Here is a 26,947-nt window from a genome sequence, read left to right as displayed (position 1 = left end):
ACTTGTTGTAGCCTATGTGTTGACACCACCATGCCGAACGTGTCCCCTTCCTTTCAACGATCAATAATTCTCTGTCAAAAACGCCACAATGTGGCTCTTTCTAGCTGTAGAGAAGAAAACTCAGTGTTCTTTCTGTTCCTCAATCTGAATAATAGCACTTTGTTTGGCCGCATCACAACAGCACTCTCTAAAGTCTTTCTTAGATTGACTGGTGGTTTTATTTATGTCTTTATGTATTTTACATTAACTAATAAGCGACACAAGCATATGCATTGGGGTGTTAAAAAAACACACACACTCCACACTCCCAGATGTTAAATAGAAGATATTAACATTCATTATTGTATGGTTTACCTCAATTTAAAGGCAACATAAACATTTATTAAAATTAGTGGGCCTACATTCTAAGAGAATTATGGTCAGTTTTTTTTAGTGGAAAAGCATTCATTGTGATGTGCTCTCTATTTGTTTTTTATGAATCACCAGAATATACACAAAATTATTAAAAACATATACAACTCACATGAAAACACATAGGCTAAGTAAATGGATCTATGTAGGAGAAAACAATTTATGTCAGGGGTAAATTGCAACGTTTAAGTAAACAAATGAAAGTAACATGCCTCATAAGTCTTTTGCTTTTTTGTTTTTAAAATGGTCTAAAATAGTGTCTCATGATGTGCACTGGAATGCGATAGTAGCACCTGCATTTTCGTGGTCAAGCGCGGTGGGGGCGTGGCTCGCCGCAGGCGTTGCGTCAGCAGCCAATCAGAGCGGCGGGGCTGGAGATAACTCTGAGCGTGGAATCCAGCAGCGTATGTTCCAGTGTGACTGTGTATTTCCGTGCGGCGAACACATCCTCAGCCTGACAGATGCAGCAGACCGACGACATGGAGGTACCTTTACTTAATGATTCTAACAGTAACAGACAGAAGTCTCTGGCTCAAGAGAGAGATGGGTTCAGCAATCAGCTGAAGGATTCGGAGGTAATCCGAGCACACTGACAGTTTGCACGGGTAGAGGAGTGTGTGTATATATGTATAAGGTGGCTTGTTGCTGGGGGCTTTTAAATGCCTCGAGCTGTTATTTTAGAAACATGCATGGTGCTAAAAATACCTTCTCCGTAGGAATTTGATATGGTGTGACTGGCTGATGGTTTTATAGGGGATATACATGCGTTTCATGTGCGTGCCTTTGAAGGGGAAACATGAAGGGTGCATTTGTTTCTCTCTTTTATTCCCACTTCTTCCACTGTATATGTGCACATGCGCATGCAAAATGCTGAGAATGTATGTATTTGGCTCTTAATCATGTGTATACATCACATTAACCCATCAATGTCAGTGGGCATACATTCCAAATGCATTATATGAAAATAAATAATTCGCCAGCAGATTGTATATTACAAATAAATTCAACAAAGTCTATTGAGTCAATAAAGTCTTGTTTCCACGGTTCTTCTTATATATATTCAAAACCGGTTTGGTCAATATTAGCCTAATATTATAGAATATGTATTGGGATAATGGGCTTTAAAGGGGTCAATGGACTTTGTTGAATTTATTTCTAATACACAATCTGCTGGTGAATTATTTATTTTCATTACATTTATTTAAAAGAGGCATCCATCCATCCATCCATCCATCCATCCATCCATCCATCCATCCATCCATCCATCCATCCATCCATCCATCCATCCATCCATCCATCCATCCATCCATCCATCCATCCATCCATCCATCCATCCATCCATCCATCCATCCATCCATCCATATGAACTTATTATTTATCAGTCATTAAAAATAAAAGCAAGCAAATGCATATTTGAGTCTCTCTTTGGCACCGCTCAGGGCATATTCAGTCTTCAAGGACAGTAACACATGTTGTGCTGGAATATGTCCAGCGTAGTGAAGTTATGGTAATGAATTCCTCAACCGTGATAGTTGAGCATATTGAATTTTCTTTTTTTAGAGGAATTAGAGCGTGTTTTACTCCTGCAGCAGACAGTGGTGGGGAGGCGGTTTGAATGTACACAAAAAGCCTTAAAATTATGTGCATGGCTGGAGTTTATGACGAGGAGTGAAACTCAAGGGTCAAATATGTGAGTGATCTGTCATTAAACCGGAATATACTGGATGTGAACCTCTGTGCTTGGTCTTATGATATATGCATGTTAATATTAGTGATGAATTATTGTATCTGGCTGCATAAAAGGAGTTATGAATATTAAATGATGAATATTGACTGGCGTCTTTTGGTTTTTGGTCCAGTAGGTTAATGCTTGCACAGGGAACCGCATTGTACAGCCCCTTTTTGAGATTTGAGATTTACAGATTATTCCAGTTTGTTTTCGCATGCAACTCTTGTTCAGTTGCTCCTTGTTATGGTTTGGTTGGGCTTTGATTCAGCTGCACTTTGGGCTTTAGATTCAATGTTGAAATTGATGTAAATATACTCAAAATATAAACAGAACACTGGAATTGTAACCCTGTAAAGCCTGACATATGAAATAAGACTTGATAAGACTTTCAATAAGATGAAAAAAAAAATCTTATATGTAGTAGCATATGTGTTCTTTTTTTTTTACTGATTAAATATGACTAAATATCAGTGGTCACTCTATATCTGCCTATATCTAAATGTATTTTTAAAAATATATTTAAATGCTTAGTTTTATGATTAAAGCTCTGTAGTTTTTATTGTGGGGGGCAAAACATAATGCAGTGCAATACAATGATGAAAAAATAAATGTTCATCAAAAGATGTATCATATTTTGTTACTTGCGTGTCTGAGTAATCCGTGGAATGATTCACGGCATAAATTAGTATTTTGTTTATAGGATGTTCTAGTCTATAAGTATCCACAGTTTGCCTTTGGATCAGATGTTTTGGCCCTTGACCTGCCATGTTTTCTCTAAAACCATCAGTATCTGGCATTGGTGTGTGTTTGACATGAGAGTTCTGCTTCTGGGAGATCAGAGTGGGAGTATAACATTTAGGGAAGGCGTCTGTAACGCTGTCAAAAGGAAAGCCCATGTCTCTCTCTATCTCTCTCTCTGTCTCTCCCACACAGTTCTCAGTTGGGGCCTTTAACCAGGAGTATCAATGCCATCTGCTCCTGAGGTCCAAAATAAAATGCCCCTGACTGTGCCACACATGTCTGTGACTAGAGAAAGAGAGAAGAGGGTTAACATGAGAAATCATTAGTTTTGTGTTTACAACTGCATGCATACATAAAATCTGCACATGCATTATGATGATGATGATGATTATGATGATTTCTCACATTTTGCCCATAAAGCATTATACATTTAAAATTGAAATTTTGTTTTATTTCTAATCAGTAGTTTACACCGATTTAAACAATTGGCCTGATCCGGACCAGTTATTTTAGTTTTTTATTTTAGTTTTATTCATATTTTAAATTAGCTTTTATTTCTATATTTTTAGGTTAATTTTTAGTCATTTTGTTATGAGCTTTTGTCATTTTATTCATTTTTTATATTGCTTTTGGGTTTAATTTATTCATGTTAATTTAAATTTAATTTTTAGTCATTTAATTTTGTGCTTTTGTCATTTTATTGGTTTAAAAAAAATAGCTATTTAGGGTTAAAGCATTTATTCATTTTTTTGTCATTTCATTATCTGCTTTTGCCATTTTTATTTTTTATTATTTTTTAATTGCTATTGTATTTAGGTTTCATTTATTTTTATTTCAGTTTTAGTTTTTATTTATTTCCAATTAATAATTTTAGTGCTTCAACCTAAACATATTTCAGTTTATTGCAAAGACAACATTTCTAATTTTCAACATCCCATTTCTATTTTTTAAGTTTTTTTTATTTATTTATTTTGAATTATAATAATTTTTTCAGCTTTATTTCAATTAACATAACTGTTTTTAATAGCTTTAGTTAACAATTATAACCCTGATAGGGACTTATTTTAAGTTTCCTCAATTGGCCGCTGCTAGTAAAGTCATCAATGTATTTTCAGCTAATAGCTGTCAAAGTAAAGAGTACTGTAAAAGCACTCTATGAGAAAGTAGAGCGAGGTCAATGATCACTTTGAAAATGATCCCTGGTCTTGAACTCTGTAGCTGAGTCCACCAATATCAAGAGCTCTTTAAGAATCATTGTGAAAAGATGTGGATAACGCTGGCCTGAATGGGTAGGTGGGAAAAAGAGTCCATTAGTCAAAAGGTAGCATGTGAAAGCAAATCTGAGGTTTGTCAAAAAGCATAATAGTGGGTGACCCAGTTGTAATGTTTTTTTGAGGTCAGATGCCTCCATAATGGAGCTTCAGAGTGGTAATTATGGGACATGTCTAATATAAACATAACACCATGCAGTGAAGAATAGATAATGCAAAATACAGGGATGAATCATTGTATATTGCTGCATTAAATAAGTTCTGAATATTAAATGATGAATATTAACTGGCATCTTTTGGTTTTTGGTCCAGATCAATTCTGATACAGGACACATTGTGCAGCCCCGTTTTGAGATTTACAAATTATTCCAGTCTGTTTCAAGGCATAGAGGGGCGTTCCGCTCTTTCAGTTGCTCCGTGTTTTGGTTTATTTGGGCTTTGATTCAGTTGCACTTTGGGCTTTAGATTTGACAATTATTCCAGTTTGTCTAAAACACTGTCTTTTTAATCTTTTTGTCCACTTTCAACCACTTCTGTCCTGATTTCTTTAAGGGGAGGTTAATGTGTGGGTAAATGTATGGGCATTTTCAGATCTTTTGATCTAATGGAGGAAATAAGCTCACGCAATTTACATATGAACATGAAAGGAGACTGAAAAACATACGGAGAGCAGCATCTCTCCTTTCTGCTCTGACAGCCGCCAGATCACACCGAACATGATTGACGAAAATGCTTTTTAATACCAGGTGTAAACAGGGCCTTAGTCTAGCACAGTACACGCAGCAAGCGTGGATGGATGGATGGATGGATGGATGGATGGATGGATGGATGGATGGATGGATGGATGGATGGATGGATGGATGGATGGATGGATGGATGGATGCCTCTTTTAAATAAATTTAATTAAAATAAATAACAAAGTTTTATTTACATTTTTTTTATATAAATAGAAAAAATAGAATAGAAAGTGTTAGTATTAATGGGTCAAGTGTTGATGAAGAAGTTGCGTCTTTAGCTGTTTTTTGAAAATGGCTAAAGACTCAGCTGCTCATGTTGAGCTAGGCAGGTCATTCCACAGGGAACAGTCAAGGTAAAGGTTCATGAAAGTGATTTTGTGCCCCTTTGGGATGACGCCTCAAGGCACCATTCACTTGCAGAACTCAAGCTTCTGTAGGGCGCAAAAGTCTGAAGTAGTGAGTTGAGGTATGGGGTGCAGAGCCAGTGGTTATTCTGTTGGCAAACATCAGTGCCTTGAATTTGATGCGAGCCGCTATTGGCAACCAGTGAAAATGAATGAAGAGAGGTGTGACGTGCTCTCTTCGGCTCATTAAAGATCACTCTCGCTGCTGCATCTTGGATCAGTTATAGAGGTTGACAGTACATGCTGGAAGGCCTGCCAGAGAGCATTACAATAATCAAGTATGGAACTATTCTTTGGTAAAATAACAAACATATAATGAATCAAAGCTCATCACAAGTAGCTCTTCCAAAAGCTGAGGTAAATATTAATATATGGGTGCACACAACAAAACAAACAAAAAAAATGTCAGTAGAGAACAGTTACAAACTCTTCCACTCCCAGAGTCGTACACAGTATAGATCCAAAAAGCTTATTACAGATACAAACTTAGAAAATCGACCAATATTGTATAGCATCCAGTCACCCTTAACAAGCTATTTATAATATGAGATGCTTTAGTCCTAGTCACAATTGAGTATGTGAACAATGTATGGCTTTAATTGCTTCTTCATATTTAGATCTTTGTGGCTACTGAGTTGAAATGCTCACTGTCAGTGTGTATGTGTGAGCATGTGTACATTTCCTTTACATTTCCCTCTCTGTAGTTGTTGAAGTACTAGAGTAGTGTGTCCGAGCTACATTTGCATAATTACAGGGAAAAGCACATGCTGATGAAATAGTGGAAAGACCTGAAATGCAGTTGGTAGGTGCTCCAGGATGTTAGACATGTGGCACTTTCTGTTGTAGCAGTGCAGTTATTGTTTGCTTCTGGTGCGCAGGGGTCCATGGAGTCCCCCAACCTGGAGTTTGAATATGGGGACACAGATGGCTTCACTGCTGAGCTCTCAGGTCAGTCACACAAACATATCTGGGTGAACAATCACTGAATTCGGGTGATTTAATCTTAAATCACATATGGAAGCAGCACAATAACAGTTTTAGATGTTGCAAGAGTTTAAACATAGATTTAATATTAAAATAGAATTAATTGAAGAACAGATGTGCATTATATACTGTATATATTTACTGATAAGTTTAATGTTGCAATTTTAACACTGGCCCTGTGCATGGTTCTTGTGTTTCATTATAAATTGGAGCTTTTATGCCTTTAATTATACTAAATGTGGCTGTATATAAAGTATTAGGTTACACTTTGACAATTTCAATTGTCCACTTTAGATATTCTAATAGCTTTGCAACTACACACCAACTAACTTTTATTAATTTGCAACTACATGCCGCCTAACCCATTAGAGTATTGGTAGACTGTTAGGTTAGGGTTAGTAGAGCAAGTTGACATGTAGTTGCAAAGTTACTTTATATAGAATATCTGTTGGGGGAGCATCAAAATAAAGAGTTATCAAATAATAAGCGGACAGTCTACTCTAATGACTGCCGGTTAACATGTAGTTGCAAAGATCCTTATAGTTAGTAGACTGTATGTTGGAAAAGTGTTACCAAGTATTATTATACAATATTATAATTTGTAAATGTTATTTGCTGTTGATGCTTGTTACTGTAATATTTAGGGACAGTTTGAGCCTCTCTGTCTAAATACTCATTATAGTGCATTTTAATTGCCATGTAATGCACAACATGCCAGTTAAAGTTTAATGAATGTTTTTTACTATGGAAAGCCCATGTCATGTGCTTGTTTTCTTTTAATCATGTCTTTTTTTTTTTTGTCTCTTTCACACAGAGCTGTACAGCTACACAGAGGAACCAGAGTTCAGTCTAAACAGGGATTACTTTGAGGAAGACTTCAAGAATCATGGTAATGTAGCCAGTGTCATATTACAGCTAAAAGTCTAAGTCATATGTTTCTGTAATGCACTGCAAAAAAATAACAAATATTTAGTTTTTTTAGTATTTTTTCATGGAAAAAATATCCAAAGATTTTTTTAAACGAGTCCTTCCCACTTTGGAAAATAGTTTTTCATGTTATAAACCTACGGAGGTCTAAGGTACGTGGTGATGGAAAAAAATATGAGATGCGAGGAAAATGCATATTTTAATGCTGTTGCATTCGCTCGCAAAAGTTTTGTGTTTCCCCGTGAAACTTTGCGTTCTCAAACACAGATTAACAAACAGATCTTTATTTGTTATTGCATCTTCCACACTAACACTAACATCATAGTGTTTAAGATTTTTGTGCTCAAATTGCATTGTAATTGTAAGAAACTGCTTGGAGTGCAGGTTGGTTAAACCGCTAAGACCAGTCTTGCAAGTTAGACGTCACATTTTTTTTTAAAGACAACGATATGATAACGTTTTTAAATCAGTTACTTAAAACTATAGATTGGCCTAATATGATACTGGAAAGTAAGACTGAATACCCTTGACCAACTGCTAGTGGTCATACTATATCTTAAGACAGTGTCTTAACCTATTGGCTATGTTTATGCAACTGGCCGAAGCTTCATTTCCACCTGTGTCTGAAAGAGAACAGAAATAAAGCCTCAGCAAAATTCCACAGTTCTTTTTCTGTGAGAAAAGGAGAAGTTTAATGAATGTTTATGTAGTGACGATATGTGTGTGTATGTGTGTGTGTAGCCTCAGGCTTTACCCTGCCTGCTGTGTGAACAAACTCACCTCACCAGACCTCTCGCTCTCTGTCTCTCTCTCTCTCTCTCTCTCTCTCTCTGTGTATGCCTTGGCACTGCAGTCTCTACTGAATGGAAAAAAGTGCCTGGATCACCCACGTGACGTTAACTTTTGTGCGTTTGTGTGCGCTGTACGGTTTGTGTTGATTCTGAAGCAACTTCATGTCACGTGTTGGAGTCGTTTACAAGACACATTCGTACTTTTGAAAGTTGCTGCCATCTAAAGTGGTCATCTTTTTTTCAATTTTGTCCACTTATGAGTTTAATTTTCCACCCTCTCTCAGGCACTTACAAGGAAATTGGTCATTTAAAACTATTCCCATTTGAAATGCACTGCAATAAATGATTTTCTTTCTTAGTAGTTTTGTCTTGTTTTCCAGTACAAATATCTCAACATTCATTTACTTGAGAAGCAAAATGACTTAAAGGGGTCATGAATTGAGAAATCAAATTTTCCTTGATCTTTTAACATAAGAGGTCAATCATGTACTATAAAAATGTCCTGTAAGTTTTAGCAATAAATGCTTCCTTTTATTGAAACCAGGCTCAGGATTTCAGGATTTCGTCTCAGTATGACGTAATAGTGTGCCAAAAGACCGCCTCTGCAGAAGAAGATCAACGCCTACTTCTACATCATTGACTCTTTTAGCCCTGACCACCGATTTATGTCATGTAGTAGTAAATGCGAAAGAGACGCAAACACAAGATAGAGATGAGCAGTCTTGATATAGATGATATAGTCTTCTGATTCGGGATCTCTGGCTCAAAAGTGTATGGCTGAATTTTTACCAGTTGCCATTTTTCAACAACGGAGATTTTCAAAACTATTCCACACGTGTAACAGGGACGTTGACAATTATTTTAATATACAAAACTGTTACCCAATCATAGCAGTGGACATTTACTTCCCATTTTAAAAGAGAGGGTCAAAAACAGGATAGAAATTAGACTATTACTTCTAAATTAGGATGTTTTTTATGTAAAAATCTTGCTAACATTATGTGGACTTCAGAGAACATTATAAATTTAAGAATGCAGTTCATGACCCCTTTAAGGTATTAAGTCTTTTTATGAAAAATGTATCAAAATGAAGTGAGTTTATGATTAAAAAAGAAATAAAAAATCTGCCAATGGGGTCAGAAAAATACGCTGGATTCAAAGGGAAAACTAGATTTTTCTTGTTTTAAGCAAAAATTTTGATACATTTTTCAGGGAAACTTAAATTTTTATTTTATTTTGCTTGATTCAAGAATATTTAGACATTAGCACTGGAAACCAAGACAAAAATAATGAGTTTTGCAGCAAACATTTCTGCAATACTCCAAGATCAAAATCATTCCCATCATTCCCAATTACATACATCAAATGTAAATCTTTCAGTGTCAGATGAATGACCTTAGTGATTTAATTTTACACATTCCTTTCACTGAAGACTTTACAGCAGAAATCTGCCACATAAACTCTCTAATAAGCATATGGCAAATGTTTTACCAAGCGCATTTTCAAACCAGGAAAGTTTCTACAGTAATTTGCATTCATGAATCCCCCTCTCGTATATATAGTTGAGGAACATTTATGAGAAGAAAGGTCAGTGAAGTGAAAAAGTATGTGCCGCCCCTCTCACGGATGTTTGAGCAACACAAATCCTGACTAATCTTTCTCACATGTGAGAAATGAACCAGAATGGGAGGTGGTAGAAGAATGACAGAAATGATCAACATGGACAGAGATTTGATTCTTCTGTCCTCTGCTCTCAGTGAAGGGTCGGAGGTGGATGGAGTTGAGTTTGGAGGAGCAGAGGGCGTATGTCATGAGATTGCTGGATGCTCTGGAGGTCACCGATCGGGACAAGAGGCTCAAAGTGGCCCGGGCCATCCTCTATTTGGCCCAAGGTATGACTATAACACATGCAACCACAATGCAATTGGTGAAACTAGTCAAGAACAAATCATATTTTGCACCCAAATCAAAAGAAAGATATTAAACTATATCTATTTTAGGATCATTAAGGCCATGGCGAAGTTCTTTTTCGTTATTGGCTTAGGGGTAAAAAGAAGTACAAAATACGTGATCAGCAATATACTGTTAGTGAACATCCTGACGTTGAGAGCAGCGTTTAGATGAATATGTAAATACTCTGTAAAAAATGTCTAACCTCCCCAACTCAAAATTTTCTAGTGACTGGTCACATCAAAAATTTTCAGTTGGCCCAAGTGAAATTCTGTCAATTTAATTTACAAATTTAAACAAGTTTAAACTGAAGTACTAAAATTATTCATGGGAAATAAAAACTAAAACTGAAATAAAAATAAATTTGACCTAAATGGGGGAAAAAAACTAATTGACTGACAAAAGTACATAATGAAATGACAAAAAAAAAACCTAGAATTAACATAAAAATAAAAGCTAATTCAAAAATATGAATAAAAAATAAACTAAGCAAAATATTACACTGAGAATTTGCACATAAACCTGCTTAATTGGCATGAAAATCATAGCAAAAAATGATTTCTTGTTTTTTCTTGCTTCTGTGTGTGTATTAAGGTGTGTTTGACGAGTGTGACACCGAGACAGACGTCCTCTACTGGTCTCGACACAATGTCTTCCTCCTCTACGACATGGGCATCTTCACGGCTCTGCTGGAGCTCCTCAGCATGGAGATAGAGTGAGTGTCTTCATTTCCCAAAATGCCTCAGTCTCTCTGTAGAGATCTGTGGCTGAGGCCAGACCATCTGCTCCAGGCAGGGAAAGACTGAAATATTGAAAGAGACAGACAGCGAGGGAAGTGTTTAACAGTGCTTCTATTTTTATTCTCTTTCTCCTGAGGGAGCAGGTTAGAAACGGCTCAGTCATGACTGTGTGTGTGAAACAGTGTTTAAGGGGTTGTGTATCTCTGCAGTTCTCCTGGGTGTTGTCCTAATGAGCCGTACACCTTTTCCTTTTCTGTTTCTTAATGCCCGCTGTGTATGGTAGCAGCTGCCTGGGTGGCACAGCGAGCCAGTTCTCTATTTCTCTAATTACCCACATTAAGTACACTTCCATGTTAATGGATCTTTCTATTCCATTAAGAGAGTGATATCAGTGATATCAGATGTCTCTCTTAGTATTGCACATACTTTACAACCACCCAGAACACCCTAAAAAACAACTCAAAAACGAATGTGCAAAGAACACATTAGTAACATCATAGCAACGGCCTGGAGTTGAAATCTCACCGGGTCAAAATTGCGTTGTTGAGACAAAAAAAAAACGCAGATAAGTTGCAATGGTGAACAAGGCTATATGTATTTTATTATTACATTTAGAAATAATGTAAACCATTTTAACGGTATTCAGAATAGAAATGCAAAACAAAGTATAAAACTAACATATATTATGGTGGCATCATATACGGCAAACCTAAACAAATATATTTTAAGCGAAACTGAAACTATATGGGAAATTCACTATACAAATAAGCCTGGGCTCTTGTACCTTTCTCATTCGGCACAAATCCAAACGTGTGCACTTTGCACATGATTTAGAGGCTAATAAAAAAAATTGTTGATTAAATTTATATTTCTTAGAAAAAGCTTCAAAATAATGAAAAAACCCATGAAACATTTTATATTCACAAATCCTAATTTTTATTAGAAAAATCTTCAGACATTAACATACAAAAAGAAACCTTTCATAATATAATATAATATAATATAATATAATATTATAATATAATATAATATAATATAATATAATATAATATAATATAATATAATATAATATAATCATTGCTGGTATTGTTAACTAAAACTATTAAGAATATAAATGAAATAAAGCTAAATAAATATAAATATTAGATGTACATTTATAATTTTTGTTTAAGTTAGAGTGGTAAAATGACAAAAAAATAATAAAATGCAAAAAGCACATAACAAAATTACTAAAACTTAAATTAAAACTTAAAAGCTCTTAATTATTCAAAATATATAAAGAAAATGTACAAATAACACTAAAATAAAACTGAATTATATTTTATTATATTATATTATATTATATTATATTATATTATATTATATTATATTATATTATATTATATTATATTATAACAGTTTGACTGTGTCCCTGGTGAACGTAGCTTTTTTTTTTTCGAGGCACATTTCAGATGATCAACTGCGGCTTATAATGTTTCATATATTAAATGTTAACTACCGAAGGTTTTGGTTCATCATATTCTTATGAAGTTAATATAAGCATCAAAGCAAGATCAAAAAGGCACAATTCTTTTGTGTATCATTCTCATACCTGCTGTCACCTCTGGTCTTTATATCCTGCACCCCCGCCATCTCTCTCCGTTTCCTCCTGCTCTTGTGTTCAGAGAGCCTCAGAGTGGCCGTGTTCTGTTCTTCAAAGACAGCCTGGCCACCATGCATCTCCTCTTTCAAGCCCCTGCCTGGCGGATTTAATGTATTTGTACCATTGTCCCATCAGCCCACACAGCAGAACTGAGCTCAGGGAGGCCGTACCGCTGCTGCCTCTTCTGCTGCCGTACATTTAGCCCTCCAGCTTCTCTGAGCATTGATTCATATTTGGCCAAGCACAACATATTCAAATGATCAAGGTTGACAGCTTGTCAGGTGCAATAAGCTAGTATTTGTGCTAAGAATGAAAGCAAGACATTAGACCACATGCCCTGTTTGCCTCTCACAAACTCTTTTATATTGTATTTTGTGGCGTAATAAAACCATTGGCTGGTTGTAATGAGTCTTTTGATGCAGATGTTATGTAAGGATGTCCGTAGAGTGCTATTTTGAATTAGTATTGTTCCCTTTTCCTCCAGTAATAACCAGGCGTGCAGCACTGCGGTAAGAAAGCCAGCCATTTCGCTGGCAGACAGCACTGAACTCAGGTAAGATGTCCACTGGGAACGAATCATTTTCTTCTTTCACAGACATTCATACGCTCTCTCACAACATGACTTCTTTTCACCCAACCCACAATCCACTTCTCAGATTTACCGAGGCAGCCTCAGATCTTTCTGACGGCAGCCTCATGTGCCTTCATGTTTTTGTGCTCAATATATCTGCTCTCTCCAAGCATACATAATTGAGATGTGAATGTTGTTTTCCTGTAAGAAGTAAAGCTGCTGCATTAGCTGATTATAGAAAATACTTGCCTTTGGTCACAATAAACAAAGACTCTCTCTCTCTCTCACTAATACACACGCTCTTACACACAGTCACTCGGATTGAAAGTAAAAGGATTTGCATTATGTTCTGAAGGGTTCTTCTGAGCATCATGTATCTGATGATTGAGACCATTCGTGTGGAAATGGAGGGTGACAGTCCTGAGAGGAAGGCAGCCAGAGAGGCCTTCAAAACAGAGTTGGGTGAGAAAGAACTGCGTCCTTAAGTCTTACAGATATACAGAATATAGTGTGTGTGTGTGTGTGTGTGTGTGTTGTGTTCGCAGTGGTTGGCTGTTGACCTTCTCTATGGTGCAGTGATTAACCTCCCTCCTCCTCTCAGGTTCACCCCTTTATAATGGAGAGCCTTTTGCCCTCCTCCTCTTCACCATGGTAACCAAGTTCTGCAGTATGAATGCACCCCATTTCCCCATGAAGAAAGTGCTGCTCTTACTGTGGAAGACCATACTGGTTAGTCTCAATACACACACATCAGAATTACTATAGAATATGTTTCAATTTAGATCAAAACTTCGATTCGATTCTGTTCTATTCTATTCTTTTCTAGTCTATTCCGCACATAAATCACTGCTCATTCTATGCTATCCTGTTATACTGTTATATTCAATTTGATTGCATTTCACTTATAGATTACTTCTATTATATTCAGTTCTATTCTACACATTAATCACTGCCTATTCTATGCTATTCTGTTATGCTGCTACATTCTATATCATTCCATTTCACTTATAGATTACTACTTCTGTTGTATTGTTTTGTATTCTATTCTATTCTACACATCAATCACTGCTTATTCTGTTATGCTAAGTTACATTATATTTTATTCCATTTCACGTATAGATTAATTCTATTCTATTCCACACATTAATCACTGCTTGTTCTGTTATGCTAAATTACATTCTATTTTATTCCATTTCACTTATAGATTTATTCTATTCTATTCTATTCTATTCTTTTCTAGTCTATTCCGCACATAAATCACTGCTCATTCTATGCTATCCTGTTATATTCAATTTGATTGCATTTCACTTATAGATTACTTATATTATATTAAATTCTATTCTACACATCAATCACTGCCTATTCTATGCTGCTACATTCTATTTCATTCCATTTCACTTATAGATTACTACTTCATTTGTATTGTTTTGTATGCCATTCTATTCTATTCTATTCTATTCTATTCTATTCTATTCTATTCTATTCTATTCTACACATCAATCACTGCTTATTCTATTATGCTAAGTTACATTATATTTTATTCCATTTCACTTATAGATTAATTCTATTTAATTCCACACATTAATCACTGCTTGTTCTGTTATGCTAAATTACATTCTATTTTATTCCATTTCACTTATAGATTTATTCTATTCTATTCTATTCTATTCTACACATCAATCACTGCTTATTCTATTATGCTAAGTTACATTATATTTTATTCCATTTCACTTATAGATTAATTCTATTTTATTCCACACATTAATCACTGCTTGTTCTGTTATGCTAAATTACATTCTATTTTATTCCATTTCACTTATAGATTTATTCTATTCTATTCTATTCTATTCTATTCTATTCTATTCTATTCTATTCTATTATATTCTATTCTATTCTATTCTATTCTATTCTACCAGATAGAAAAGGTTTTTCATAATACAAACATTGTGTCCTTCATGGACTGTTTCATGTCTAAATCAAGTCAATAACAGACCTGCTTCCGTCGCTATAGTGCTCTGTCCATTGATCTCTGTGTCTGTGTGTTGACGTGCACCTCAGTTCACACTGGGAGGTTTCGAGGAGCTGCAGGAGATGAAGGTGAGGATGAGAGAGCAGTTCAACCTGCCGCCGCTCCCTGAGGACAGCATTAAGGTGGTGCGAAACATGCGAGCCGCCTCACCTCCAGCCTCGGCCATGGAGCTCATCGAGCAACAGCAGCAGCAGAAGAGAGGACGCAGGAGCCGCAGGGTACGAGAAGCACACGACAAACACACAGCTTTCGAAGCAGTTGCACAAGCAGAAACCATGTGAAGAAGTACAATCACTGTGCCAGCATGAGTTGAGCTCACTACACACAACCACTGCGCATAAACCTATACAATCAGTATGTGAAATACAAAACACAAAAAAAATTCTGATCTGTGCTACCTATTTATACTAATATAATGGCCCACCCAGCCTAAAAAACGTACACAACCTTTTAAATGAACACAAAATGGACTACATGCCTGTGTTTTACCACACTCCTGCCCTTGAAGACACTCTGACATTGCAACGGCGATGTCACAATGAGAGTGTACCGATTAGCCGGTCTGTCTGCACAACATTGTGGACCAATCACAGCAGGTTTCACGCTGCAAAAAGATTTTTTTCTTATTTTTTCAGTACAAATATCTAAGCATTCTTAAAGCAAGAAACATTTACTGTAGAAGAAATTAAGTCTTGTATTCTATGTTTTTGCTTGAAACAAGAATAAACAAAAAAGTATAAACTTGCTTGCATGGATAGTTAATTAATTAATTTTTCATTAATTATTCACCCTCGTGTTGTTCCAAACCCGGAAGGCTTTCGTTCATCTTTTGAAGATCTTTTGAAGATCTTTTTGATGAAATCTGTGAGCTTTCTGTCCCTCCATTTACAGCTACGCAACTACCACTTTGATGCTTCAAAAAGTTCATAAAGAGATCATAAAACTATTCCATATGAATTGAGCGGTTTAGTCCAAATTTTCTGAAGAGACACGATCGCTTTATATGATGAACATATTGAATTTAGGCATTTATTCACATATAAACATAAATCAATGCACACATTAGTTGTGGTAAACAGAAGCTCAAACATGTTCGCTTGACGTGCGAAAACCAATGAGGTTAATTCTCGTGTTACGCAGCTCGTGTGAGCTTCCGTAAGAGGTTTGTTCTCGCAGGTCAAGCAGGTTCGGTTGAGCTTCTGTTTATGTTCGCTGATCAACGTTTATATTTGAATAGAAGCCTAAATTCAATCTGTTCATTTTATAAAGCAATCGTGTCTCTTAAGAAAATTTGGACTAAACCACTTAATTCATTATGGATTAGTCTATTTATGAACTTTTTAAAGTGTCAAAGTTTCAGTTGCGTAGCTGGGAATGGATGGAGGGACAGAAAGCTCTCAGATTTCATTAAAAAAAAATCTTCATTTGTGTTCTGAAGATGAACGAAAGCCTTACGGGTTTGGAACGACATGAGGGTGAACTATCCTTTTAATGTTGATCCATTTTTAAGATCTTATGTCATTTTGCTTCATAAGTAAATGTATCTTGATTTAAGAATGTCTAGATATTTGTACTGGAAACTAAGACAAAAATAATGAGTAAGAAAATCTCTTTTTTGCAGTGCACAGTTTTTGACTTTCCTCTGTCTCCCTCACTACTCCTTTCTGCCCTTTTCTCTCTGGGTTTTGGTTTTCCTGTTGGCTCATTCCCATCTCTTCCTTGTGTCCCTACAGAGTGCCTTTGTTGATAGCTTGGAAGGAGACAGTCCATATGCCAAGAAACAGGTCTTTACCCTAAACCCCTTTTGTGCATTTTCTTTGTTGTGGGCCGGCCTTGCACTCTTCCACTCTCTTTTCCTTCACAGCAATTTGTTTTTCCTTTGAAACTTGATTTGGGGAAGGGAAGGGTTCTGAGAAATACAGCTGACCATGGCTACCGGACATTAGCAAAACTCTCTCTCCTCCTCCTATCTTTCCATTTGCACATCTTTCCACACATTCTCAGTCAATGAGATCCACATAGACACACTACGGCTCCCACTAGCTAGCAGAATGGCTTCTTCTCATAGGCAACCAATCACAGCTGAGTCACCTTTGCTCATGGCCTCAGCACCGCCCACAGACACACTCATACATTGACTGCACTGGAACAAAGGATGACGCTCCACTAATGCACCTCATGCCTGCTGCTTGCTCTGAATCTTGCCATTCATCCGTTTGCACAACACTAGAGATGTAAAGAACTTGTTTTTTGTGCCTTAGTTGAACTGAATCTGCACAGGAATGTTGAAAAAGGAATTGCAGTGTTGTATCTAGAATGTACGAGTCCCCAAAATTGCGTCAAGGATTCAAAGTTTTTGTGATGCTTATCATTTACAGGTTCACGGAATGGTAAGTTTCAGCAATAAACTCTAACTAATGGATGGGGAATGTAATCTGAAGACTAAACAATGAAAAATTAAGTGGGTGACCCTTATGTGAGTCTCGTTCAGTGACTGTAAACATTTGAAACCTCTCATTCAGGATGTTTCAGTTTGGACAGTTGACATTTTATTTTACATAAAAAGGATGCCAAATGAAACAACTTGATTTTAAAATTTTAACACACCAATCGGTCGGCCGTCGGTGAGCGTCTGTCGGGCTAGTTTTTGCGGTGTGTTCAAGTGTAGCATTTTGGTCAAGACGCAGCCAACGCTAGGCGACAACACAATAGCCTTTCCTCACCAATGTCGGTTTGGTGTGTTACGGCCTTTAAAACTTATAAATGAGACTCGATATCAGGGTCCAGAGTAATATGCACATTTGCAACTTGATATTAAACTCTTTCTTCTTCTCTTGCAGCCCCTGGTCAAGCAGGACAGCCTGGACACTTACAACGAACGGGACCCTTTCAAGAACGATGATGCCCGGGATGAGGAAGATGACCCAGAGGATGTGGACAGTGGCATCGAGGGAGAGGTCGACCCTCTCGACAGAGACGTCATCATCCAACCGCCACCGCCACCACCACCGCTGCGGCCCCCGACTGAGAGAGTGTCCTTCCCCAAGGGCCTGCCCTGGGCCCCCAAAGTCAGGTAGCGTACAACATCTTTTCTTCAAATGTGACTCTACAGGATGGCCAGAATGACCATAAACTCAGGGCTTTTTTCGCTGGTTTCAAAACACACACCATGCAGGATATTACCTGCCATTCATTTTCACTTAAATTTAATGCTTTAACAGTTGGTGACATGCTTGGAAAAACCCCTGAGATCCAAAAGATAATGTCAGCGACTTACCTATGATGCATCAACCTCACATTTTCATAGGCTGTACTATTTGAATTCATGATTGGTTGACTGCCAAATTAAAATATTAAACAAAATGATTAACCGATCACTGGTCATTTCAAATAAGCGTTTCTGTTCAGAATGATTGAACTTTATTTACTTTTTTGTTCCTGGTAAAGTTTAGTTTGTTTTTGTTTTCGTTCCTTGAACCGGTTCAGAGCCCTGCATAAACTGTACTGTATCGAATATGACTGTGTGTTTTCAGAAATCTATTAATTTGCAATGAGTTCAGGGAGACTTGAACTACTGTTCAAAAGTTTGTAAGGGGTTAATACGTTTTTTTTTATATTTTTGAAAGAAGTATCTTATGCTCGCCAAGGCTGCATTTATTTGATAAAAAATACAGTAGCTATGTTTCCATCCACCAATTTTTATGTGCATCCGATATGAAGACATGCGCATAAACTACGATGGAAATTGTACGATGGAATACATTTACTGAATAAATCCCTCTGCGAAACAAAAAAATCACATGACTTTGCCGAGGATGTGATTGGATAACTGGACTAACCAGCGGACCAATCGCATCGGTAGCCTCTCAAATGTTGGTTTGGTTATTCTGAAATGCCTGAGTCAAAGTCTGTCATCAAAATGATTTGGTTTAATTCCCTTCCAGAAACAGATAACATGACAGCATTTACTGCGTTTCATCTGCGCACTCTGAGGTGCAAGTCATTTATGATGTAGGAAAAAGAGCCTAGTAGCTTCCCCTATTGCAGTAACTTCCATTTTTATTACAGAAATTTTGTGACAATTTCCCAGGAAGTGATGAATTTGTTCTCCTGAACACATGGGGTGGAAACGCTGCTTTATTCGCAAATGTTTTATTCAATATTCCAATTTTGCACATAAGTTAAATTTGCAACTTTGTCATGAGAACAGTAATATTCTGAAATATTTAAAATAACTGTTTTGTATTTGAATATATTTTGAAATGTAGTGTGTCTGATGCTCCATACTGTATCTGTAGAGATTCGTCTAACTGCCTAGAAAAATCTACTTCAGCTCCTGTGCTAGAAATACAGGCTCCAGTATGTCTGGCTTAAATAATGCATATTTGTGGACAGAGACAGATGAACATGGAGAAACCTAGAGGAAGAAAGGAAAGAAGGCAAAGAGATGAATTTGGAACAGTGAAAGCTGTGACAGTCACAATTGATCAAATCCTCTTGATTATTTGTCATGCAGTACAGTATTTACCTGTGAATTGTAATGCTATGCTGAGCTGCGCTGCTGCATGAAGATGAGAAGGATAGGGTGTTTAAAGAGGTTAGCGTAAAGATGACAGTCCTGAAGGGATGCTTTTACGTTGATCTTTTTGATGTCTGTTGGTAGCAGTCCTGTCCTAAACTAAGAAAAAGCTGTTTATAGCAAACCAACTCCTCATGTAGTCCATTCCCATCTTTCTTCCACAGAGAGAAAGACATCGAGCACTTTCTGGAGACCAGCAGAAATAAATTTATCGGCTTCACCTTGGGAAAGTGAGTCTTTGATCAGTTCACCTGGGCAAAAGCTCCTCCACTGAGGTTACAAATCTATGATAACCTATAATAAAGGTCACATTCATTATCATTAAATCAGTATACTCTGCTGTTTCTGTTTTACAGTGTGTATTTGTTCTTTCTGATGTTATTTTAGTGACATTGACACTCTAGTTGGGTTACCCCGGCCCATACATGAGAGTGTAAAGACTCTGAAACAGGTGAGCATGAAAATATTTTTGTTTTCTAGTATTCTTCTAGACAGCTGAGGATTAAAGGGGGCCTATTATGCCCTTTTAAATTTTCAACTTTCTTTAGTGTGTAATGTTGCTGTTTGAGCATGAAAAATGTCTGTAAATTTATAAAGTCACTCATATCAGTGCGCACTGTTTCTGAACTCCCTGAAACGCCTCCATTGTATTCTTGAGTTTTCTTCTGGGAACGAACACGTCACAATATTCCTCATTTAAATAATTCCCGCCCAAGGCATACGCAGAATAAAGGGGCAGGACCTGGTTGAGTTAGTTAGTACTGGGTTAAAACTCACTGTTCTGGTAAGGGGCGTGACATTTCCCAAACACGCTCAAAGCGCTTGACCAATCACAACACACTGCTCCAGCCAACCAATCAGAGCACGTTGTGCTGTTTGGAAGGAGGGAGACAGGAACTAAACAGAGTGTTACTGACAGACCGGGAAGCGAGGTGCTGCAACAATGTCAAATATGTGAAAAATCAAAAAATCAAGATTTTTGAGAAAAGGAATAGGTTTTCTTTAACAAAGATGGTTTGAACATTACTATAAATATGCATGAATACTAAATGGTAATTTTCTATTGAGACTCCATAAGTGGATTTTATCTGTCGGGTTTACCAGCTGTTCTGTCACAGATATGCATTGACGTGAATCCAATGGTATAATGAGTGCTCTATTGGGGCTCTTTCAGCCAATCACAGTTTAGATATCCATCCTTGGTCACCATGGCAATTCTCTCTCACTGATCCCTTTCTCTCTCAAGCACAAGTATGTCTCCATAGCGGAGGTCCAGATCAAGAGAGAGGAGGAGCTGCAGCAGTGCCCCATGACAATGGTAAGTGACTCAAGTTCACTGTTCTTGTGCATTTATTACTGTTATATTAAGCTGTTAATCGGAATTGTCTCTTTTGATTGGCTAGGGTGAGGAGGAGGTGGAAGAAACACCTGCAGAGATTCTATATTTGGGAATGTTGCCCAGCCTCTCACAGTATGTTGTAAGTGTCCCCTACACTTCATCTTTCTAACTGAATTTTACACAAACTAATTTAATTACATATTCACAAGCATTTGATAATTTTCTTTCTGATAATATTTTACAGCTCTATCTCTCTTTAAGGCCAGACATTACAGGCAAAAACATTTGTTTTTTCATGCACTGGTCAGTTTTGAGAATTTGGGCTATTTTATAACGTAGTTTCCGACTAGTGGAAAGAAAACACTCTTAAGTGTTTATTTTATTGCACTTTATCTATTATTTGCATCGTCATTTCAAGTTTTCTCGAAATGACTCAGAAATGTCCACTTCAGTAGTATTTACTTACAGCAAACTTTCCAGTTTTATTCCTATCTATATTCTGACAGTTTTGACTTTTTTTGTTTTCCTTCTGGCTGTTGACAGTATTTTCTGATTTATAGAATGATAAGAGAATTCCCCTCTGTAAAAACCTTTGACTCTAATATTTCAATAAAATGAAACCAGAATTTGTTTAATTTTACCAATGCTCCGATTGTCCAAAAACACGTTCCATAGAAAAATCATGAAACTCTGCTCCCTGATCTGCTTCCCAATATTGGATTATGCATAACATTTGGTAATAGTGTAGTGCTAAATGCATGCAACTATTCAGACAAACCAGGTAGGAGTGTTGCACTAATGTTATTCTCTTTGTAGATTGCTCTTTTGAAGCTGCTTCTGGCTGCAGCTCCAACCTCCAAAGCAAAGACAGATTCTATCAACATCCTAGCCGACGTTCTGCCAGAGGAGATGCCGTAAGTCTACACACTAAAATGGTGCATGTGCAGTTTGTTTTAGATGCACAGCAAACATTTGCCATATTTGTGTGTGAAACAGAATCACCGTCCTCCAGAGCATGAAGCTGGGCATTGATGTGAACAGACACAAGGAGATTATCGTCAAAGCGATTTCAGCTCTCCTGCTACTGCTGCTCAAACACTTCAAACTCAACCACATATACCAGGTCAGACTCTTCCCCCCTCTCTCTCTTTATTTTCCATTCCTTTCTCTGCTTGTGTCTCTCTGATCTCCTGCACTTGACTGACCCTGCATTCTGCTGATAGGCTCGCCGTCAAAGCACCATTGATCTCAAGACAACTACAATGAGAAAAGCTCTTAAATTAAAAAAAGATACTATAATGCATCAGTAAGAAAGACAAATATTTCAAACTAAAGAAAGGATTTAGATCTTTTTCAGCTCGACCAGTAAAACCCACTCGGATGCTAAGAAATCTGAGAATTTCTCTCCTCATATACATCAGATAATTTAAAAATATTAGCAGGGTACAAGAACAAAGTGTCTTGCCAGCACGGTTCAGACTAATCCTGTATGATGAGCGTGACAAATTATGAAAAATGAACGTGGGTGTTTTTTTTTTTAAGTGTCGCCCTCTATTGGTGGAGAATGGAAGCGGTGATAAATAGCTCTGCAGTGGGAAGAGTTTTATAACACACTTATTTTGTCATGCCAGTTTACCCCTTCTCACACTCGACTTAAAGGATCACATCTTCATACAGCACTGAATAATCAGCTACTAAAGGCAGTCACGCACCTCTTTTCCTTCTCTTTCCATTTCAATTACCAAATCACTCATTTGCTCAGATTAAACAACATTGCTGATCCACTGATATATCCCGCAGAGCTGATGTACAGTTAATTCTGGGTAGCTCTTTGACAGAGAAGTTTGCCCATTGAGATCTAAAGCCGTGATAAATGGAGAACAACTGGAGGAGACAAATCACTCTTCAGTATGCATCTCAGTCTCAGATGAATGCCTTACAAATGAAAGCTCATGTGAGAACTAGAAGTTGGCAGTTAATTATAGATATTATGGGCCAAACTGACTTCCTCTCTATGTAACACACTGGATTTAAATGGCCATTCCTCCTTTAAAATGTAGCCTAGTGTTGTTCATATGCTGAAGATTTTTATGAAGTACATTATTTCTGAACATGATGTACTGGATGTTTTTTTTTTTTACATCCCGAACAGTTTGATTATGTGGCTCAGCACCTGGTGTTTGCCAACTGCATCCCCCTCATCCTCAAATTCTTCAACCAGAACATTATGTCTTACATCAGTGCCAAAAACAGGTAGACATTTAGATTTATGCTCATTTAAACCCACTCCTGTGTCCGTAATTTGTTTAAAAAAAACATATTGTGTTTTCTGATGGCAGCATTTGTGCCCTGGATTTCCCACATTGTGTGGTTCACGAAATGCCTGAACTCACAGCTGAAAGCCTGGTAATTATACAAAACACTGCTTTTATTTTGTCAGGTTTATTTTGCTTAAACTCCAGATAATATTTTATAGGTGACTGAAAAGATAAAGATGTCAATTTGAATGTTGTTAAGACGGTGAATGTGGGTCTGTGTGTGTAAACAGGAAGCTGGTGACAATAATCAGTTTTGCTGGCGTAATCTCTTCTCCTGCATCAACCTACTGAGGATCCTAAACAAAATCACCAAGTGGAAACACTCGAGAACTATGGTGAAAAAAAGAAAATATTCATTTTAAAGATTACTAGAGCATTAAGTATCATTTTCTAATACATATCTATGCCTCCTTCACAAAATGTGAATGAATTTCTTTGTAAATTGTTGCATTCATATGAATGGTTTTGTGTACAATTTACATTGGTTTTTGTTGGTTGTCTTTCCTTTACAGATGCTTGTGGTGTTCAAATCTGCTCCCATCCTGAAGAGGGCACTCAAGGTCAAACAGGCCATGATGCAGCTCTATGTTCTCAAACTCCTCAAGATCCAGACCAAGTATCTGGGGCGCCAGTGGAGAAAGAGTAACATGAAAACCATGTCCGCCATCTACCAGAAAGTCAGACATCGGCTCAATGACGATTGGGCTTATGGGAATGGTAAAAATCTGTTTTGTTTTTTACTTGAGGGAGGAAGACCCTATGGAAAGTGTACCGTAGGTTACTTTGAATAAACTGATCAGATTCCAATTTAGAGTGTTTCAGATGTGTCCTTGAACATGAATCATAGTGAATCATGAGTCATTCACTGTATTCAAAATTCAAATACTTCCCCAAACTTTAGTGTGCAAAAAACAGTATGCCTTACAGAGGCATACTTAACAGAGTGGGATGTCCGAATACATAGTATTTAAAAAACAGTAGGCAAAAAGAAGCAACTCAACTGACACTGTAGGTCACATGTAGTATGTCCAAATGTCATCCATACTATATAGAACATGCTTTAATGGGTGCGAAGTGAGTTTCAAACCAAATGTAGTACCTACTATTCAAGCTGTGTCCCAATTCAGAGGCTGCATCCTTCAAATGCCGAATGCGTTTGAGCGGCTTGACGAAGGCTGTCCCATTTCGAATGCTCCTTCAAATGCAGCCTATAAATGTATTGTTCGTTTCCCGGGCCGTTAAGTATAGAACGGATGGATCCTTCTCAGCCTAGCCAATCCCAATAATCATTGTGCTCTGATGAGGACTACATTTTTTTTTGAGATTACCCTTTTAGGGTTTGACTTAAGACGGGCTCAGACTACAGCAGACTACGGTGGACAACGGAGATGGAGTACGGCTGGTCGAAATGTGGCAACAACACGACTTCTTTTATAATATCTCCTCATATAATGTCTACAGCCAGTTGCCGCGACACCGTATCAATTTTGTTTACATCCGTTTAATCTGCTAAATCTGGCATGTTAAAGGTTGTGTAGGTAAGAATTGTCTAAAGAACTTTTTTTCAAATTGGCTTAAACTGTCTTTATATACCAATACATAATTAAAATGTAAGTACTTTGAAAAAGAGAGTATAAAAATTGAGTGACTATAGTGTATTTAATCTTCAAAAAACACAGCTCATTAATTCCTACCGGGATGAAACAAGTGATTGGCTTGCTCGACTGTCACTCTCCGTCGCCATGACTACCGCCGCTATTATTGGCTCTGCCCACGTGTGCGCAGTCGCGCACCCGTTTTTAGGTGGGAGTGAATGGAATTAATAAGCTGTGTTTATTGAAGATTAAATACACTAGAGTCACTCAATTTTTTATACTCTCTATTTCAGAGTACTTGCATTTTAATTATGTATTGGTATATAAAGACAGTTTAAACAAATTTGAATAAAAGTTTTTTTAGACAATTCTGACCTACCCTACCTTTAAGAAAGAATGTCTTGTAATGTGAGGTGTGCCAGGATTTTCAAATCATTGTAGTGTGTGTAGGTTTGAGATTTGAAAGAAGAAAATCTGTGAAGATTCTCTCTGAGCCCGGCTTTACTTGAATATCTAATGGTGTAAGGTAGGCTATATATTGATAAAGGTCCTGGACTTTGAAAACGTGGGCTTTAAAGTCTGCGCACTTTGAAGAATGCAGCCTTCAGTTGCGATTTCAGTTGCAGCAATAATATCTGTTCTCAATTGTAATACATACTGTGTGTCATAGCTTTCAAATGCTCCTATATTTCCTTCTCTTCTCCCAGATATCGACGCTCGGCCGTGGGACTTCCAGGCGGAGGAGTGTGCACTGCGCGAGAGCATCGAGAAATTCAACACGCGGCGTTACGATAAGAATCAGAACAACGAGTTTACGCCAGTGGACAATTGCCTCCAAAGCGTTCTAGGTCAGCGCGTCGACCTGCCCGAAGACTTCCATTACAGCTACGAGATGTGGCTTGAAAGGGAGGTGTTCTCCCAACCTATTCAGTGGGAAGGTCTGCTACAGGCCCAGTGATCCTCCTGTGATGATCATAAGACATTTGTTTCTTATTAAACCGACACAATTACTGTGGCTTACGATCGACAGAGAAATGTTTAAAGCACTGAGGGTCTGCCGTTCCTGTTCTGTAATGAATTCTTGTAAATATAGATATATATATGTGATTATGGAATGGTGGTCTTCCTTTGGTAATGGAATGAAAGAATGATATCTTCTCCAATAACTGAAGCACACTTTGTATAATGACTGCATAACTACAGTATTCTAACATAGGCTATATACTATTTTGAAATGATCAATATTTATTTATATGGTCACTCACTGTGTCTAACTGTGGAAATGTTTCATTTGTATGTAAATATGATCACTTCATTAGGTTGTGAGGTACCCCCTGAGTCTGAGGTAGGGTCCCTCTTGAAAAGTGGTTCATGTGTTAAAACTCAACTGGTTATTTATTTATCTCTGTGGCATCATGTGTTAAACAGGAGGACGTCTGTGTTCTCGAGAAAGCAGTGAGTCACCTCTTTTTGTCCCCATGTAGCACTGCACCACACAAAGACCCCTGAGCAGCACAATACACACATTCAAAGTGTCCTTGGTGACTTTATCGTCACCCACACTAGACATGTCACTCGTTAAATGGTGCTGGTTTTTAACGCTTCGTTTCATCTTCTTGTTAATTGTCACACTTTTTTTCTGAGATTATATGACAAGTTCTTGTGAAGCACTGTAAGAATAATTTGTGCTCTCTCCGTCAAAACAGTGTTATATATGGCACCTCATCATGTTCATCAGGTTTATTTTACTGGGTTTGTCTTGCATATCATTTCTTGATTTTTATATTCTCATTGTTTTGTACTAAATTAAGGTGCTGTGTAAATGAAACTACCTATGATCCATGCCAAATATAGCACTACCACATTTTTTTTATATGTACACTAATTAGTTGTATTTGTACAAACTGCACTGTAAGTGAATGTGGCAAATTGATGTAAGAGTCTTTAATAAATTATAAATGGAGTTAATCATTACCTTGAGTAACATATCTCATTGTCAGTATTTGTGTGTGTGTGTGATAGGATAAAAAAAGATTCATAAACTGTACAATTTTGTTGTTCCTGGCTCTGTTGTTCCTGACTTTCCTCTTAGAGTGATCCCTGATCCAAGCATAAACTTATTTGTAGATTATTAATCACGATAGCAGAATGTCAGAAACTGAAGTGCAATTTTTCCTCCGCTCCTCTAG

General features: G+C 37.2%; 1 protein-coding gene across 4 annotated transcripts; it reads left to right on the top strand.

Moving 5' to 3' along the window:
• Window positions 1–775: 775 nt before the first annotated feature.
• On the top strand, window positions 776–26,740 carry strip2 (striatin interacting protein 2). 4 transcript variants are annotated; one of them, XM_079868573.1, is made up of 22 exons: window positions 776–896; window positions 6,172–6,241; window positions 7,092–7,166; window positions 9,753–9,887; window positions 10,540–10,660; window positions 12,812–12,880; window positions 13,254–13,360; window positions 13,500–13,627; window positions 14,957–15,145; window positions 16,661–16,711; window positions 17,768–18,000; window positions 19,671–19,736; window positions 19,894–19,957; window positions 20,753–20,824; window positions 20,910–20,984; window positions 21,662–21,759; window positions 21,842–21,968; window positions 22,998–23,098; window positions 23,185–23,251; window positions 23,394–23,498; window positions 23,676–23,880; window positions 25,466–26,734. In XM_079868573.1, exons 1-22 carry the CDS (start codon window positions 873–875, stop codon window positions 25,714–25,716), a joined length of 2,433 nt encoding a protein of 810 aa, XP_079724699.1. In that variant the 5' UTR covers window positions 776–872; the 3' UTR covers window positions 25,717–26,734. The 4 variants fall into 4 exon arrangements, with proteins under 4 accessions (XP_079724699.1, XP_079724697.1, XP_079724700.1 ...); XM_079868571.1 differs by having other exon boundaries at window positions 776–986; XM_079868574.1 differs by lacking the exon at window positions 16,661–16,711 and having other exon boundaries at window positions 777–896; window positions 25,466–26,740.
• Window positions 26,741–26,947: the final 207 nt, after the last annotated feature.

Source organism: Squalius cephalus (assembly GCF_949319135.1).
Source record: "Squalius cephalus genome assembly, chromosome: 4".
NCBI classification, from domain to species: Eukaryota; Metazoa; Chordata; class Actinopteri; order Cypriniformes; family Leuciscidae; genus Squalius; species Squalius cephalus.
This window is presented reverse-complemented; position numbering and strand designations above follow the sequence as displayed.

Coding starts and splice junctions, on each gene's coding strand:
- strip2 (XM_079868571.1), top strand. CDS start 873: ATGCAGCAGACCGACGACATGGAGGTACCTTTACTTAATGATTCTAAC. Junction 19,737..19,893: donor ATCGGCTTCACCTTGGGAAA/GTGAGTCTTTGA, acceptor ATGTTATTTTAG/TGACATTGACACTCTAGTTG. Junction 21,969..22,997: donor AACTCAACCACATATACCAG/GTCAGACTCTTC, acceptor CATCCCGAACAG/TTTGATTATGTGGCTCAGCA.